General features: G+C 37.3%; 2 protein-coding genes across 2 annotated transcripts in view; one reads left to right on the top strand and one right to left on the bottom strand.

Moving 5' to 3' along the window:
• The window catches only part of LOC137403550 (THAP domain-containing protein 5-like), a 290,272-nt gene that overhangs the window by 112,129 nt on the left and 158,043 nt on the right, over nt 1–20,100 (bottom strand). The window lies entirely within an intron of this gene.
• LOC137404772 (uncharacterized) lies at nt 3,721–5,073 on the top strand. Its single transcript, XM_068091004.1, has one exon. The coding sequence runs from the start codon at nt 3,721–3,723 to the stop codon at nt 5,071–5,073; it is 1,353 nt and encodes a 450-aa protein (XP_067947105.1).

Raw genomic sequence — 20,100 nt, 5'->3', positions numbered from 1 at the left:
TCGCGAACAGTCAATCACGTGAATTATTAAATTCAGTGAATAATTAGTTCTATTTTTAATCACAAGAGAGAATAACTACTGCATCAAATTGAAAACTAGTCGCTAGCCTAGTTTTTAATGTAAATACTAAACGTAATTGAGTTCCAAAACATTTTTAAAATCATTGCCTGAGCTTTGAGCTAACACTATTGGCAATGCATCACATTTATTTACAAAATTATTCGAGGTTGTCACAAGATACATGTATGCAGAATGGCGTCATCGCAAAAATAGCCGCGAGGCAGAAGTACTAAACGTAGCCGAGTTCCAAAACTATCATCGCCAGGCTTCGAGCTTTATTGCCATTGCGTCAAACTTTACAAAATTATTCAAGGTTTTTACAAGTTATTCGGCATGGCTTCAGCATAGCAAAAAAGCTCTCCTAGTCTTTTTACATTAGAATCAACTCCATCAATCTTTAATACCGAAGTCAAGGACGATCATGATTCTGATCTGGACATTATGGTATGTATTTGATTTGCAGTGCAGATACGTTTTTCCATAATCAACTGCATTAGTTAATTCTTTTGTTTAAAAACTGATCGCTTTCATCAAATACTTCAGCTATTGCTTTTGTACTTCCTCAACACTCGTTAATATTTTTTATTTTTTGTGTTTACTGCAGATTGAAAATAAAACAACCTACTCCGATTACGAAAACTAGAGACAAGTAGTAATACGTAATATTCATCAAGGCAGGAATATTGGCAGAGAGGCAACCAGTCAACCTACACACCTTCATCGACAACAACTCCTTGATATCGCTGTAGCAAACATGATTAAACTATATATTTTATTTCATGTATAGATGTATTATAATTTATTACAAACTTGAGTGTACAAATAAAATATTTCAAATACAAATAAAATTTTACAAACGATGAATGGAGTAAATATAAACAGTTTAGTCCATATGGCGGTTGTCTAGCAATAAAATTAAACTGGTACTCTTGATATGTGAATACTAGCGTGTAATGGTGCTTTCTGACTAGATATTTTGGTAATAGCAGCACTGTCACTGTCTTGGGTATGTGTTGAAGGCGATTCTCTCGCTACTACATGGCTGGTAAGGAAGTTATCATCAAAACTCTCCTCGTGGCTTACTATTGCAAAGTTCTGCCGGTTGGCCAAAGATTTGTGCTCGTAAAGGCGTTTTCGTTCCTTTTTTAAAAACGGATATATTCTTCTCGTAAGTAGCTGCGGTCACTTCAACCTCAATTTCCAGACCTTCCTGAATGATTGGTGATCTTCTAAGAATGACATCTACCACCCTTGCAATCATTGTTTTTCGGTGTATGATGAAAAATCTCTCTCTCACACTAAAACAAATAATGAAGCAGTAGGGATGGAAAAAATTAGTATTGCGTTTTACCGAAGAACCAAAGTAAAATTTAACTAATTTAGTAAATGTAAAAAACTCATTACTTACCACAAGTTGTTGGCTTATCAAAGGCCTCCAAAGCGATAAATATTCGTGAAAACCTCTGGACGCAGCAAAAATTGTTTACCGTAGAATAGCATGATCGTCTCGCAGTTGTAAGCTAATTATAAACCGGAACACGCGATGTGCGCATGCGTAGGAATATCTATTACTAGCCGCAATAGAGTTAACTTTTCCTAGAGAGTGGCAGTTTTCAGCCGCGAATAAATTCATCCGCGAATATGCATGAAAAGACAATTTTCGCGAAATATAACTCCGCGAATAAATTAATCCTGTAGGGTACGTAGTGAAGCAATGATCCATAAATACACTGAAGCTACAGAGACAGACAGTGAGTTACAGGCACTTTTGCGCTATGTTACTGACAGCTGGCCAAGGAATATCAAGTCTTGTAATCCATTGGCTGCTGCCTACTGGAATTTAAGGAATGAGATTAGTCAGTGTAATGATTTGTTATTCTATAATGACAGACTGATTGTGCCTGTAAGCAAAAGGCAGGAAGTGCTACAGAAGCTACATGATAGTCATTTAGGACTTACAAAGATAATGTTGAAGGCAAAGCATTCACTCTACTGGCCTAAAATGTCTACTGATATTAGGAACCTAGTTTTACAGTGTTCAGCATGCCAGGAATATGCCAACTTATTGAAAACAGAACCACTGCTGCCCACACTGGTACCCGACCATCCATTTCAATTAATGGGTACTGACTTGTTTCATGCTGATGGCAGTGATTATTTACTCACTGTGGATTATTTTAGCAAGTGGATTACCATTGATAAGCTCAAACAGACTAAATCAGCTAATGTCATACATGTGCTAGAGAGAATATTTTCTGATTTTGGTACACCTGAAACCTTGAGATCAGATAATGGGGCACAATACAAATCAGCTGAGTTTCAGAAGTTTCTATGCAAGCATGATATAAACACACAAGACATCAAGCCCTGAATATGCAAGATCCAATGGGCAAGCAGAAAGAATGGTGCAAGTTGCGAAAAACTTAGTGCTAAAACGCAATAAAGGTAAATCATATTATGATGGTTTGAGGTCACTTAGGAACACACCATTGTCAGAAGACCTGCCCTCACCAGCGCAATTACTACAAGGTCGGAGCCTGTATGAAGGCACCCCAGTGAAACTATTTGAGTTATTTCCCAGAGCGTATGTATGACGGTGTGGAAGTTGCGAGATTGTTGGGTGAAAGAGTGCAGTCTATGAAAGAGGAGCATGACAGGCATGGAAAGACTGAACATCAGAAATTGGAAAATGGTATGAAAGTAAGGGTGAAAGTAGGAGAAGAATGGAAGCGTGGTGTTGTGGAAAGCATGTGTGATGAGCCAAGATCGTACGTAGTTAGAACACCTGAAGGTAGTTGTTACAGGAGAAACAGGAAATACATCAGGCCATCCAGAGAATCGGACCACCTGTTTGGGTCAGGTTTTCCTATTGTTTTGAGAAATTCTCTGCTGAGCAGGCTAGTACTAAAACAGTCTTGCATGAGCTAGGGCAAGGTGTTCGCACGAACAGAGCAGAACAACAGTACGTGGCTAGGGTTGGTAGGGTGTCTAGACCTCCCAGGCGCTTGTCATACTAACTCTATATGCTACCAGTTCAGGTTTTGAGTGATTTTAAGCTAGTCTAGCAGGAGCATATTTCATATGTTAATCACCGTTTTTTTTAAGTAGTATAGTCAAATTGTTTATTATTTTTCTCAGCAGTCGTGGTTTAGCAGCTATTATCCTTTGTGTGAAAGGCTTGTTGTTTTTATAAAAAAAGGAAGATGCCGTGATGTTTTGTATATAGCAATGGCTGACAGGCAGGTCATGAGGTCATGCATCCATGTATGTTTACAAGAATTGTGTGGTTTTGCTGTTTCCTGATCTAATTAACTAGTCATCAACTCATGATTAATACTTGGATGTAAAACTGATGTGGTAACACACTTGCTGTTGTGTAGCTGATCTGACAAAAATAAACTAATCTACTCTCCCAAGATTATACTTCAGACATTCACATAACACAGTACAACTATAACAATATCATACACGCACAACTGATACGCCCTAAACAACATATGACATGGTGTCAGAAGTAAAGCGAATGCTGCGGTGACTGGAAACCTGGATTAAATTATCACAGCCTGGAGTCAATCATAACTGGACTAAATTTGACATTGGAATAGAAATTGGCGGCAGAGATGGCTACTGGGCTTGGGGGTACTCGTGCGTGCGCCAGGTATGTTGGACTTTGCTACGGCGTCAGAATCATGGCTGGAATGGAAAAAGAAGTTCCTAAGGTACTGTGATGTCATGGAACTTGGTAAAAAAGACGAGAAGCAGCAGATCAGTACGCTGATTTATGTTATGGGTGATGATGCAGAGAGTATTTATGAACAACTGACCTATGCTACGGGCCAGTCAAAGGACAAGTTTAAAGATGTGGTTGAGGCCTTTGAAAAACATTTCATGCCTCGCAGTAACAATTTACACTATCGTGTTCAATTTCACAATCGAAGTCAGCAGCAAGGTGAGAATGTGGACGCATATATTCAAGAACTGCATCTATTGGCAGCCAAATGTGAGTTCGCTAACAAAGATGATATGCTGAGAGATCGCCTTTTGAGCGGAATGCTAGATAAGCAATTATCTGTAGAGATACAGATGCAGGACGATGTAACACTATCATATGTTGCGGAAAAAATGAAAGCAAAGTCGCAGCTAGTAGACAATATTAAAAAAGAGAAAACAGTCGCAGCTGTCGGCGTCACCAAATCGCCGTCTTCTTCTATACGCATGCAAGGATATTACAACAAACAGAGTAAGCAGTATGGAAAGCAGTATGAGAAAGAGACAACGCGAAGCACAGGACCTAAGATGAATCAACAAAGCTGTAAGTCATGTAAATCTTACCATCCACCAAGACGGTGCCCTGCATATGACAAGAAATGCAGAAAATGTGGCAAGATGAACCATTTTTCTAAGGCATGCTGGACTCAAACTGCCAGTTATAGTAAATCTGTTAGTAGCATTCAAACTGAATCTGATAGACCTACTGAAGTTCCAGAATTTTTCATAGGTGCTATTGATTTTGGTAATGATAGTGATAACTGGAATATAGAAGTTTCTGTGAATGATGCAAATATTTTGTGTAAGGTAGATACAGGAGCTCAGTGCAATGTTATGCCTTTGAGTGTTTTCAAAACAAATTTTCCTGAGCTGCCTATAGATCGCACTAATGTAACTCTCACAGCCTATACTGGTATCAATATTGAGGTGGTAGGGCAGGTGCAGATGGAGGTCAAGTATAAGGACACCAGCTTTCAGACCACATTCTATATTACACCTAGTGAACATGCAATTCCGGTAATAGGTTTGGCTTTAGTTAGAAAAATGGGATTGGTGCCAAGTAGTGTAAATGCTCTTTCCATTGGCTCATATGAGGATGTTTTCACTGGCCTAGGAAGGCTTGAGGGTGAACACAAAATTAAACTGAAGCCTGATGCCGAGCCTGTGGTCTGTGTTCCTAGACGTGTGCCTGAGAGTATTAAACCAAAGCTGAAAACTGAACTAGAGAGCAGTCTGATGGTGTGATTGTGAAATGTAATGAGCCTTCAGAGTGGGTTAGCCATACAGTGAATGTAGTGAGGCCTAATAAGCCAATCAGAATTTGTCTGGACTCTAAGCATTTGAATAAAGCTGTTATGCGTGAGCATTTTGAGCTTCCCCGTGCTGCTGATATATTTAGCAGGTTTTTAGCAGTTTTAGCGGTTTTTAACAGTTTTTAGCACATTGGATGCTACTTCAGGATTTCACCAAGTAGTTTTGGATGAGGAAAGTAGCAAACTGACCACGTTTTACACACCATTTGGTCGCTATCGCTACAAGCGGTTAGCCTTTGGCCTTTCTCGTAATCCAGAAATTTACCATCAGAAAGTGAATCAGATGTTTGATGACATTGAGGGTGTTGAAACCTATGTTGATGATTTGCTTGTGTGGGGTGAATCACAAGAACAGCATGATGAAAGATTGAGGCTAGTGCTAGAAAGGTGTAGAGCTAAGAATTTCAAGCTCAATAGACCAAAATGCAAATTCAATCAGACCAGAGTCGAGTTTTTAGGTCATATCATTTCTGGTGAAGGTCTCAAAGTGAAGCATGACAAAGTAGAGGCTATAGCAAACATGCTGGTCCCCTAAATGTAAAGAGGATGTGCAGAGATTTCTTGGCATGGTCAACTATCTGTCAAAATTCTGCCCAAATCTGGCTGAACACAGTGCACCTCTTAGAGCGGTCACAAAATCTAAAAGTGAGTTTGTGTGGGAGAAGCCACAGCAGGACGCGTTTGAAAAGCTCAAGCAGTTAATCACTAATGCTCCTACATTGAGACTATTTGATCCTGATCTTGGTATTACACTTACTGCTGATGCTAATTCACACAGCTTAGGTGCTGTTATGTTACAGAAAAATGGACCAGTAGAATATGCAGCTAGGTCATTGTCGGATGTGCAAAAACGCTATGCTCAAATAGAGAAAGAGCTGCTAGCAGTACTATTTGCTTGTCAGAGGTCTCATAGCTATGTGTATGGTAGAAAGGTAGTAATTGAAACAGATCACAAACCGCTACTAGGGCTGGTAAACAAACCGATAGATAGCAGAGGCAACGCCTAGGCTGCAGCACATATTACTACATTTACAGCCATACGACTTTCAGCTGGTGTACAGACCAGGCAAAGAAATGTTTCTTGCTGACACATTGAGTAGGTCTTGTCCTGAGCAGACAAACTGCAGTGAGATACCAGATGATCCTCTTTATCTTGTATGCATTATGATCATACGTAGTGAAGCAATGATCCATAAATACACTGAAGCTACAGAGACAGACAGTGAGTTACAGGCACTTTTGCGCTATGTTACTGACAGCTGGCCAAGGAATATCAAGTCTTGTAATCCATTGGCTGCTGCCTACTGGAATTTAAGGAATGAGATTAGTCAGTGTAATGATTTGTTATTCTATAATGACAGACTGATTGTGCCTGTAAGCAAAAGGCAGGAAGTGCTACAGAAGCTACATGATAGTCATTTAGGACTTACAAAGATAATGTTGAAGGCAAAGCATTCACTCTACTGGCCTAAAATGTCTACTGATATTAGGAACCTAGTTTTACAGTGTTCAGCATGCCAGGAATATGCCAACTTATTGAAAACAGAACCACTGCTGCCCACACTGGTACCCGACCATCCATTTCAATTAATGGGTACTGACTTGTTTCATGCTGATGGCAGTGATTATTTACTCACTGTGGATTATTTTAGCAAGTGGATTACCATTGATAAGCTCAAACAGACTAAATCAGCTAATGTCATACATGTGCTAGAGAGAATATTTTCTGATTTTGGTACACCTGAAACCTTGAGATCAGATAATGGGGCACAATACAAATCAGCTGAGTTTCAGAAGTTTCTATGCAAGCATGATATAAACACACAAGACATCAAGCCCTGAATATGCAAGATCCAATGGGCAAGCAGAAAGAATGGTGCAAGTTGCGAAAAACTTAGTGCTAAAACGCAATAAAGGTAAATCATATTATGATGGTTTGAGGTCACTTAGGAACACACCATTGTCAGAAGACCTGCCCTCACCAGCGCAATTACTACAAGGTCGGAGCCTGTATGAAGGCACCCCAGTGAAACTATTTGAGTTATTTCCCAGAGCGTATGTATGACGGTGTGGAAGTTGCGAGATTGTTGGGTGAAAGAGTGCAGTCTATGAAAGAGAAGCATGACAGGCATGGAAAGACTGAACATCAGAAATTGGAAAATGGTATAAAAGTAAGGGTGAAAGTAGGAGAAGAATGGAAGCGTGGTGTTGTGGAAAGCATGTGTGATGAGCCAAGATCGTACGTAGTTAGAACACCTGAAGGTAGTTGTTACAGGAGAAACAGGAAATACATCAGGCCATCCAGAGAATCGGACCACCTGTTTGGGTCAGGTTTTCCTATTGTTTTGAGAAATTCTCTGCTGAGCAGGCTAGTACTAAAACAGTCTTGCATGAGCTAGGGCAAGGTGTTCGCACGAACAGAGCAGAACAACAGTACGTGGCTAGGGTTGGTAGGGTGTCTAGACCTCCCAGGCGCTTGTCATACTAACTCTATATGCTACCAGTTCAGGTTTTGAGTGATTTTAAGCTAGTCTAGCAGGAGCATATTTCATATGTTAATCACCATTTTTTTTAAGTAGTATAGTCAAATTGTTTATTATTTTTCTCAGCAGTCGTGGTTTAGCAGCTATTATCCTTTGTGTGAAAGGCTTGTTGTTTTTATAAAAAAAGGAAGATGTCGTGATGTTTTGTATATAGCAATGGCTGACAGGCAGGTCATGAGGTCATGCATCCATGTATGTTTACAAGAATTGTGTGGTTTTACTGTTTCCTGATCTAATTAACTAGTGATCAACTCATGATTAATACTTGGATGTAAAACTGATGTGGTAACACACTTGCTGTTGTGTAGCTGATCTGACACGAATAAACTAATCTACTCTTACAAGATTATACTTCATACATTCACATAACACAGTACAACTATAACAATATCATACACGCACAACTGATACGCCCTAAACAACATATGACACCAACCATGTGTCACCAACTTTTCTGCCTTTAAATTTTGTTTCAGCTCAACGAAACTACCGCGGAAAGGAAAGCAATGCGTGATAGCTAGGAATACTACTATATAATAAAGTTGGAAAATCCCTACGCATTAATGTCCCATCAATTTTCTAGGCGTAACCTTCCTGGGATGTTAGCTAATAGCCTTGAGACAATATTATGGAAAAAATGTTCGTGGAATATTACGCAATGTTCTCCCAATATTGTGGGAATGTAATGCGAGATCATTTGCTAACATTGCAGCAACGTATTAATATTTAGCAACAATTATGTAGCAACCATTAATATTATTGTAAGCAAAACACTGATAATTCCATTAGTTGCACACACACTTAAACAACACAAAGCATAACAAACACAGCATTTACTTATACTTACATTTACAGCATACTTATGACGTCTGGTATTTTATATAAATTGTGAAAATACTGAAGAATTTCATTCAGGCTTAATCAAACAATTTGAGACAGACTAGAAAAATGTCAATGATGGTCTGAATGCTTAATCTCCTTTGAGATGAGCGGGGATCAATGGAGCAGCAGCGAGTGGTGGTACTCAATCAACAGGTGGGTCAATCACATCTACAGTGACAGATACACAAGAATAACAAGACAGAGTGTTAGACTTGTTTCCTAACAAGACAGAGTGGCTGAAGTCATTGCCTGAGATGAGACCGTGACAGACAAAGAGTAAGAAGTAATACATGTATGTACTAGCAATTCCAGAATATAAGAAGCAGGGATAGAATGTAAGTGGAAGTACAAAGTGGAAGTAATGTTCTCATGCACAAAAAGTATATTATTAAGCAAAGTGAACTAATTCCTATTGAGCATAACTCTATGAAAAACAAAAAGAAAGCCTGTGATGCAGTTGGAAAACCCGTGACACAAAATTTAAAAGATTTTTAGCGACTAATGCTATTTTTGAAGATTTTCGATTCGTAAAGCAAATTCTCAACAGTCTCTATTTTAATTTTAGACTAAGCATTTGTTTAGATCTATGAATATCCATAAACCCGAGTTATCTTCTGCACACTGCTTGCTATGGTTAAAACATCATTACTCTATTTATGAATTGTGAATATCCTCAATAAAAACTTTACCATAGCCTAAAAGCATTAAAATATTTATAAAGACTTCATCCATGGCATTTGCTGATGTATCGTCCCACGTCCCGTTATGCACTGTCAACGAACCCTGCCTCAGTTAATGTGTACCTGTCATGTACTCCAACCAAGGCTAAAAACTATCAAGATTTTTCATAATATTGTGAGGGATATGTGATCCAAAACTAAATGCCATCACGTGTACCAAATTGTGTCCCACTCTTGCAGCCGGGAAATCTAAAAGTGCCTAAAAGTATTGATTTTCGGCTGACTGACCGAGAAATGATGTGTCACCACTGATATAGTCATGACCCTGGGCGAGCTCAAACTCAGCGTCTGTCATTTTAGAATGTACATCTTCAATGTATTCCAAGCCCCGTTGCCTCTGTAGCCATGTGCAGCCCGAGAAGAACCTGTATGAAGCCAAGTATGGCAATAACCAGACTATACTTGAATTTTCACTGAATATCTACAACTACACTCAATCAATGACATGAAAGGTTGACAATGGAATAAGGATTGAAACCAAACAATTAGCTGAGAGCAGCATAGTTTATATGTAAACTGAATTCAAGCCAAATAAACTGGCACCACCGAGCAATAAAGCACAGAAATGAGTGTTTTTCAAGACAGTTTAATAATTCAATTCAATAAATTCAATTTAATAATATGGTTGATGTACAAATATGACTTTCAAAGATTTTTAAACACGCAATTTCATTCAAAGACTTTTATACTGACTTGGAAATACATACATAGCGTGATAGCGCCATGAATCACGCCCTTGTTCCAATCTGTCTAGTTTCCCTGTGCACCAGAAGCATTGAAACTTGTCGTTACTGCCAAAGCCGGTGTACAAAAATCCAGCGGCACACAAATAATCAGCAGTCTCAGCGTCAACATGCGGAGGGTACGTCCGTCTTCTGTTCTCTGAGGCCTCAAATACTTTTCCTCTTCCTTCAAATGTTAGTAAAAATGCAAAATTAAGGAAGAGTAGATGACTGAAAAGATGAAGAAGAAACTGAATGAAAGCATACTAGAAGCATTAACCACGAATATAGAAACAAGACGGAACACTATTGAAGGTTTTTGCCCATTAAAACCTTTAGAGTATTTGTTCACATCTTACTTGTATTCCATGAAAAAAAGAAAATTTTAAGATATATGCACTCCTCATATGAGTCGTATCAATTATACATCACTTACCTGCACCTAGGTTTTCAATACCGGGAGAGACCCGTGACTCATGAATCAGATCGTTTCTTCTGTGCGAACCAAGAGCAGGAGCATCCTGTGACGCGTCTAAAATTGTTCTGTAGAATTAATACTAACTAAAAAGAGAGGATACTTTTTGCTGAAGAAGAGTAACCCTTGTGGTGAGGATCACAGATACAAATACGCTGTGGCAGAATTTTTGCTTTAATGTGAAAAAAAAAGGGTAAGATTATAATTTTGTCTCGCATCATTGTAAAGGATTTGTAAAGGTCTGTATCAAAGCACATTGAATTTCTGCATGTTAGTTTGTGTTTGCAGGTAAATGGGAAATTGGAAGTGTATACGACATCGAACGTTGATGCTCTCACTTCTTTTCTTGTTTGGCCTGACATATAAAATTCTCGTCTCGCTGTACTGAGTTAAACCCGGCTTACGAGATCATAGAGGTCAAAAATGTAATGTCTTTTTGTGAAACGAATACCTGTGAATCTTTTCTAACTGATTAACTCGCTTATACATAGGTGACAATTTCAAATGCAGTTTGAAATTGAACAAAAAATCGGTTAACCCAAATTTTGGTCACAAATCCGCAACAAAATGATAAAAACTGTCTCTAGAGAATTTATAACATATCATTAATGTTATTTCTGATCATTACAGATAAAAAACACTTTGTTGTCATTTTACAATGGTAAAATCGCTATTACCTTTTTAGCGCAGCATTGAACTTCCGATGAGACTAAAATAGATTTATGGTTTCAATTAGGCTACTGCGAAACAATGATATATCAAGAAGCAGCACATTTTATGGCAGCAAAACAGGTACTACAAACTGACACTAAGCTTACCCAAAACAGGTACTACAAACTGACACTAAGCTTACCCAAAACAGGCACTACAAACTGACACTAAGCTTACCCAAACAGGTACTACAAACTGACACTAAGCTTACTCAAAACAGGTACTACAAACTGACACTAAGCTTACTCAAAACAGGTACTACACACTGACACTAAGCTTACCCAAACAGGTACTACAAACTGACACTAAGCTTACCGAAAACAGGAACTACAAACTGACACTAAGCCTACTCAAAACAGGTACTACAAACTGACACTAAGCTTACCGAAAACAGGTACTACAAACTGACACTAAGCTTACTCAAAACAGGTACTACAGACTGACACTAAGCTTACCCAAAACAGGTACTACAAACTGACTTTAAGCTTACCCAAAAATGTTACATCCCCCTTAGTATAGACCAGTGAGTCGGCCTGTTTAATCTCTTCAGGAGTCATCAGCTCTCGAACACTTCTTATGAAGTGAATCCCTTTTCTACGTTGTACGAAGGTGCAACCAGGATACGACCTTGAAAAATAGTGAAAAGGTTAGTGAGTCCCCAGGAAAACAATGAAAGAATTTTTTTAATCAAAAATATTGTTATTTTATATTCTCTGAAAGAGAATACACAGGTCAACAGTACATACTGGGCGTGCTGAATCCAAGGATCGTCTTCTTTTCTCAATTTTTCAAGCTCAAGATGTCCCCCACACTGGAAACATGTCGCCAGACCCGTGCTACCAGTCAAGAATAATCCAGCCGCACAAAGAATTTCTATGCTTACTAGTAGTCTGGCGCTGAACTTCTCGAATGTGGTCCTTCTTGTATTAAACCCTCTAAGCCTTGGATGCACCGCGGAGGAGTCATCTACAATGTAGCACTATGAGGTCAGTGTAGGAAAATCAGAAAAAGTTAGTACCCTTGATCTGCGATGGTCGTAGGTGACCTCGAGTGCAAGTTTTTTTTGTAAAAATAAACCATATTATAATTGTTTTCAACTAGCAAGAATATTTTCGGCAGTTAGTGAGTTGGCAACATGCCTTGGGCAGAAAACTGAACACATTAATGAATTGAAGACAGCTGTCTACCATCGCTTTAAATACATATGAAAAATAAGAATTAATAAAAAATACTTGTCTCTTAGTACTACAACAACTAGGTGTAAACACTGGCAGTTGCATTATAACATAATATTTTCAACCTTTCAACACTCTAAGGTAAGGCGGCCTCAAGTGTCAAACCCGATCTCCATGTAACAGCCAGCCCAAAATTAGCACAATGATCATAGCCCACCAGTTTAAAGTAAGAAGAAGCTCCATATACATGTACCTGGATAATTTTGAAGGTTGACTTGCAACAAAATTCACATTACAGTTATTTTGGTATCAAAACATTCACTATGTCTTACTCTGATGTGTTATACATGTAGGTGCAAAATATGTGGAAATGTGATTACAAGCTTTTAAAAGCTAAAAAACGAACAGTTAATCGCAGCCACACGAAACCGCCGTAGTTTGGAATCTCTTTCCAAACCGGCTCAAAAGGGATGTAGTTGTACAAAATGGCTTCTGTTTACATTTTCATGCAACCTCATTCGTTGAAATATCTTCACAAATATACTTCACGCATTCAATAAAACTATGTCGATTGTTCTTACGCGTCAGTTTTATCGTCATCGTAATGCTGTCACTTTTAGCAGTGATATCTTATAACTAACCGTAAAAATTCATTAAACATTTTAACCTTACCTCGAAAGAGTACATATCATTGTCTGATAATCGTGACGAGCCTGTTGGTCAACTGTGATAATCGAAAAGTGCTGCAAAATTTATTTGCAAAGTATTGGGTCACATGATCAGATTACGACTTGCCAATTAGACCAGGCCGAAACAAAACTGTAAAGTAGCGAGCATCTATATTTGATACGGGGTCTTCGGTAAAACTCGACGTGTTGGTCATAAACTAGTGCTATGAGAAGTTTTATATTGAGCTTTTCATTGGCCTTTCAATTCACGTGAGAACATCACGTGACAAAACAATAACCAAATGTAATGACAACATCAGAGAAATAAACTGATTCCAATCTACGGCGGCTTTTCGTTTTTGAGCTTTTAAGAGCTTGTAATCACATTCCCATATACTTTGCACCTACAACACAGCAGAGTAAGACATGGTGAATCTTTTGATACCAAATAACTGTAATGTGAATTTTGTTGGAAGTCAACCTTTAAACAAACCATACAATATTCAATCGCCAACCCTGTGGCCTTTGATGGATAAAACATTTTGATGAATAACAGCAATAACAAACAATAAGCATTAGCTAGTCACCCTTGTCAAATGGCTGTAACTAAGAACAACACAAATCATAGCCCGAGTTCTTTATGCTTGGATGGTAGGATCACTGCTGTCAATACATACAGCGATGGCAAAAACTATGACACCACTCAATCATTTCCGCCAAATAAGAAAATGAAACTGGTCGCAACATACATTCTACAAAAAAGTTTTAGAACACATTTTTCTAAACTAAACTTGAACTTTGTCATTGGCTAAAATTTATCATTGATTTGTTTTCGGTTTCATTTTCGCTATAACTTATAACGAATAATGCTGGGCTGAGAGAAAGAGCGCATCAAATCTGTTTCAAACTTTCTGAGAGAGATTTTAGCAAACAGCATATCGGCATCTGCATTATTTTGACGTTTTCAGTACATGCACTGCCAATTTTTAATTTGAAAAAAAATTTTTTTTTTCACTATACGATATTTTTTCGTATGGCAAAAAATATCGAATAGAGGGGATCAAGCAACATCGTGTTCCACAATAAAAGGCGAACAAATCATATAGCAGGGTCATCATCAACCACGGGCTCACTGTTTAACATGGTTGCCAGCTCTACCTAAATCAGACAATTGACAAGAAATCTTTAAAGTCTTTACCAAACTATTCGATATATAATAGGAATAGAAAAAGAGACCAGTGATATCAAATATGAATAAAATTTCAAAAATTAGTATTAATGATGGTGAAGTTTTGTATGTTTTGTCAGCTCGTGAGCAGTTTATGTACCAGCGGGTGCTAAAACCATCTTAATACTAAATCAGTATTGCTTTACAGACTGAAAACTCACCGCGTTGCTCATTTCTCTCTCTCCCATTGTCAGATGATTCCCCACTGGCAGAGCAAGAGCCAGCTTCAGCTTGTTTACAATGATCCATAAGCGAATATTATCTGTAGAATACAAAATATATCTGGAAGAATTTGGCAATAATTATAAGGATCTTAATGATACCACGGAAAACAAATTACAATCAAATCCCAGATTCAATGAAAATTAAACCCATACAAAACACAGAGTTCTGTGAAAACTAGATATATATTATATGGAAGATTATCAGTATGAGATGATATAAAAATCTATCAAAGGTGAAGCGATGCAGTATTATGTTATTACGTTTCAGATACACAAAGATCAAAATGCTACACTGTTAAATCCATAAACACTCTGGTATCTAAGAAAGCGCATAGAAGTATTGGATAGGGGAAGGTTGGAGCTGTGTTCTGGTATAGCCTACAACCATGTATTAATAGTGGACCCTTGCCACACGATTTCATTTTGTTCCAATGTTGACATCGCATAGCGAAAATGTCGTAGCGAGGGGTATAAAAACCCATAGTAATTATCTAATGCAAATATCCCTAGGTAAAAACCATCAAAATTTTATATACGTACTGTACATATTAAAAAATTATTAATAAAATAGTATGTTAACCTTAGTAACTTTAGTTACCAGCAGCAACTTCACTGTATTTAGTGGCCATGCTCTGCCATAAAATCTAACATTACAATGTACTATGTGCACTACGAACTATAGGGATGTCTTGCCTTCGAGACAGATGTATAACATAAACATAGAATTTAACTTAAATGAATTTAGTTTACTAAACACATACTGGAAGCTAAGTTTTAGAATCCATTTTGCTAAACTAAACCTCAACTTTGTCATGGTCTTAAATTTTATCACCTTATTTGTTTGCAGTTTCGTTTTCACTCTAACTTATAACGAATAACTGAGAATAAGAATGAATCGGTTTGTCTATTCAAACGTCAGAAATAGACTGGGCACAGAGAAAGCAGGGAAACTTGTATTGATTTATTGTATGACAAATACCTAAGTACATATTCAGTCACATATTGTATCTACTACTACCCTTGCAAATTTACAAATTTTCTGCATTCATTTTAGCAATTGTAGATTTTAATTATGCTCTACTCTTAACTACCACACAATTAATCACTGGGATTAAAATTCCTACTTATAGATAGAGCTGTATGTAATATATTCACTTGTGATAAGATTTCTGCTCTGTATTTCTTAATTCATGTTTGATTAATGGTGATTAATTCTGAAATTTCCATTGTTTCTTTCTTTTTTCCCATAACAACTCCCACAGTACCATCTTTAACAGATGATTCCACATATGTATGTTCAATACTCAATCATGCAGCTATAGTAAGTGATGTTAATTAGACTTGAAATCGCAAAAACCTTGGTCAAATTATATAAACCATAAAAACGGAATGGGTTTATAACAAAAAAACTTTCGTTTTTTTGTGACGTCACTCCGTGAGTGCGGGACTGAATTATCATAGTCCGCCATCTTTGTAGACAGCTTTTACCTTTGAAAACACGAAGCTTCGGCAATTATTTTTAAAGTTAAAAAGCCGATAATTTGCGGTATCGTTGGTTGCTCTAATCGCAGCAACAGAGAAAGTCACCTTAGATATTTCAAGGTGCCAAAAGTTATTCTGCATCAAGGAAAAAAACAAAGAAATTATCAGAAGATGGTAGACGACTTTGGAAGGTAGCAATCCGTTGAAAAGATATCACCTTGGAGGATACATGATATAGAGCACGCGTTTGTTCAAAACACTTTGTTGGAGATAAGTGCTTAGCTTATTTTATGGCAGGAAGCAGCTTTATCTCTTTGAAATGAATTTGTATATGCACGATTAATTATACTAATGTGTCATCCATCGATGTTTATATACGGTTAACGTAACATTTGTATGCAGTTTTTTGTTGTTGTAGATAAAATGCATATCTGCATGATAGAAATAATCCGTTGTGGCTACCAACGATCGCTTTGGGGCACGTAGATACCATGCCAGGGTCATCACATGCAAGGAATCATTGTAACAAACAACCGGTAGGCAAAAGAAAAGTATCAGATGCCATCTCATCGTTCTTGGCCCTCAAGAATCCTCACTTTGCTACTAAAAAAATTGTCCATGACACGAGCATGAGTTCACATGCTTCACATATAAAAAAGACAATAGAAGCAACTGCAGAATCCGCAACTACTACATGTGAAAGAGGGACACAAACTTAGTTTCGCATCTACCACTGAGGCAGCTACTCAAACAGATCTGACATTAGATTATATTGAAAAAATTGAACATGACAATAAAGCACGTCTCTTAGAAGCTGATGCATGCAAGAAGCATACAATTTTTTAGAAAAGTCTTTAGTTTTTTCACTTTTGAAAAAAAATGATAAAGGTAGTTTTTTATACAGCACTGCCTGTTTTGGAAATTTTGAAAGTTGTATTTGACATAATTAAAAACAAGTTGAGTAATTTGTCAAAATGCCATTTAAAGGAAAATCAGTTAATGTTATGTCTAATTAAATTATTGTTTTCAAGATATAGCCTACCAACTTGATATATCATTATCGACTGTTCAAAAATGCTTTCATTCTGTCATCGATCTTTTGTATGTTCGACTAATTTTTTTGTGTGAAATGGCCCGAAAGAGAATGTTTAAGAGTATCAACGCCGATGTCACTCAGACAATATTTTGCTAAAACAATTCTCAGGCTTTCAGATTTTGGCGAAAATTTTGTGGAAAATGGAAAAATTCAGTGCCCTACTCAGCAAAGTGCAAACCTATTCAAATTATAAGCATTACCACTCCGTAAAATATTTGATTGGTGATTTGATTTGCCCCTCAGGGTGCCATCACTTTTATCTTTACTGGCTGGGGTGAGCGCACGTCGGATAAACACAATTGGAAAATCAGCAATTTTTGAAAATATTATGTCGGGTGATGTAGTGATGGTTGAGAGAGGATTTACCAAAGCTTTCATCAAACTAAATTGGCCATTCCGACTAGAAGGAACCCGGAAAATTGCAAATGTCCGCATTCATGTCAAAAAAGTCATTGGTCTTGTATGCCGAAAATTTGACTTTATAGATGGAACAAAATCATGACTTTTTAAAGCTTAGTGATTGAGAAACTGTTCCTACTATTGATAAGATTGTACATGTTTGCTGTTTCCTCGCCAACCTGTGTCCATCAGTGGTCCCCTTTGATTAGTTGACAATTACATGAGTCAGAAACGTTTTACAAAATATGTAGGTTTCAAATAGTTCAAATATCTCTTTTTCTCACATTATTTAGTGTTATCTTGCATATTGACCAATAAAGATGTGTACATATTATTCGCAATTACATGGGACACTGATAGTTTTTGATGTTCTTGTAATTGTTAAACACAAAAAGGCACCAAAATAAATTTAGCACTACTTTATGATAAGATTAGAACGAATAATTATTGCACCCCGAGTCGCAGTTATTTTTTACACTATATTTTGATGTGCTCCTACATCATATACACCAGGTTTGAGGCAAATAAATAAATAAGAATAAATGAATAAAATTAAATCAGTAATTGCTGGGTCGTTTAAAATTAATAGTAATTAAAGTAATAATTCAATTAATAATCAATGATCGATAACTCAATGGTAATGTACATAATTGTTATTTGGTTTAGTTTCTGCTCAGCTATGAATTTTATCATTCCAAAAAACTGCATTAGTAATTGAACTAGCAAATTATTTCCCATTAAAATCAAATTATACATAAAATGAACCATTTAATTTGTAGAATATTTGCATTACCAATTATAGTAACAAATCAATTCCTATTTAAATTATACACAAGTTAATTGTTGAAGTGAATGCATTAAACAGTGATTGAATTGAAGTATGTACTAAATAATATTTCGATAATTGAAATTATTGCACCCTTATCACAAAGAAATGAGATACCCATGGTCCAACTGATATTGTACTGTGATATTATTATAATACATTTAGAGTAAAAAGAAATCTAAAGATTTTATTTTGAATTAGTACAATTGCTACAAAACCGTTTCTTCCCTTTGCCAAGGGTCCTTTTCATATCCATACATGCCTAATGAGACCAAACAATATTACAGTTGTCATTATCATAAACTATCATTCAACGGCCATCATCTATGCACCCACAAATGCAGTAAGCAATTACGTTCCCATGAAATGCGCATCCCTTGCGACGGATGACAGACCACAGATCTTTATCCTGATGGATTCGTTCCATATGAATGCCGAACGAGCCCCGTACAAGAAATCCAAAACTGTCGGTTTGTCAAGGACAGCTGCATCTGTACTTGATAGTAATAATATCTATATTCCTGTTTCCATTGCCCATTTACCAATTATGGCATAATAATTGCACTGCTAAACCTGACGTCGTAGGGGCATTTAATTTCTAGCACTCCAGAGCCGCAACATGAGCAGCTGATGAGGCCATCTGGAGTTGCTCCAGATTCAGGATCGTCCGGGTTCAATATAAGGCCGATTTCCAGAATTTAAAAATCATGATGTATAATCTGTGCTAAACTCAGGTAATTCTTCTTGGCTAGCGACTCCTTCTTTCCCCACTCCAGGGCTGCACAGCTGACCTGCAATGGCTGACAAATTGATTTGTACACATAATTGATGTATTGGAAGCTGTAATGCCGCCAACCCTGTATTTCAGTCACTTCTTAGACTTGGACTGGCCACAAGTCTCTGCCTTTAAAAATGCAGCTTGCGATCAAGTGATCCTAATGTCTATGCTGTCTACATGTGCCAACACATCTAATTTTGCGCCTACGAGATCTGTATTGTGGATAATTTTCAGGTCAATAGGCCAGTCTCCTGTAAGTTTTGGGCTGAAAATATTCACCATATCCTTTCGCGATAGTCAAAGCTGCAGCCGTTTTCCATTTCAGGACAGGCAGCGATCTGCACTTTCCATATCCTAGGAGAAGGGAAGTTTGCTGTGTTGGGCTTACTTGTGGAAGCTTCACAGGTTTTTCGTTTTTTTTACGCTGACTGTACGTTTATGTCTTTTATTGGTATGGATCTCCAACTAAAATCAAAAAACACAGAAATATAAAGCAGTAACAAATTTCTCTTCATATTTCTGTTATATTTTATTGGCAAGTTATTTCTTTTACATATATTATTTATTGTAAATGTCGCTATTCTGCCGTGAATACTTGTAAAACGTGTAAACATGACAAAATTCGTCGAAAGTATTGCGTGAAACCCTACATAAAAAGTCCATTTATTTTATATTCATATAATTCTTCATTTCACGCTATACCTGAGTTGACGACGGCATCATCCAGTATGCTGGCACGTCTGTAACTGATGCCTCTTGCCTAATTTTTGTCCAAGTTTCAGTCGCAAACAATAAGGTGGCTATTATATGATTACAGACTTCCCCCAATCCAGCCATGCAAGTGCAGTGACCACTCCTTATCTCTCGTTTGCTGCTAACAGTCACCCAGCGCTTCAAAGGTTTTTCGCGAATACGCATTGAACGATAGACCTAAAACATAAAAATGGACTAAATATAAATTAATATCTAAATTCAACCTTAGATTTAAGATATAACTTATCAATATGAGA

Source organism: Watersipora subatra, chromosome 9, assembly GCF_963576615.1.
Source record: "Watersipora subatra chromosome 9, tzWatSuba1.1, whole genome shotgun sequence".
NCBI lineage: Eukaryota > Metazoa > Bryozoa > Gymnolaemata > Cheilostomatida > Watersiporidae > Watersipora > Watersipora subatra.
Note: the sequence above shows the minus strand (reverse complement) of the source record. Positions and strands in the feature narration are given on the sequence as shown.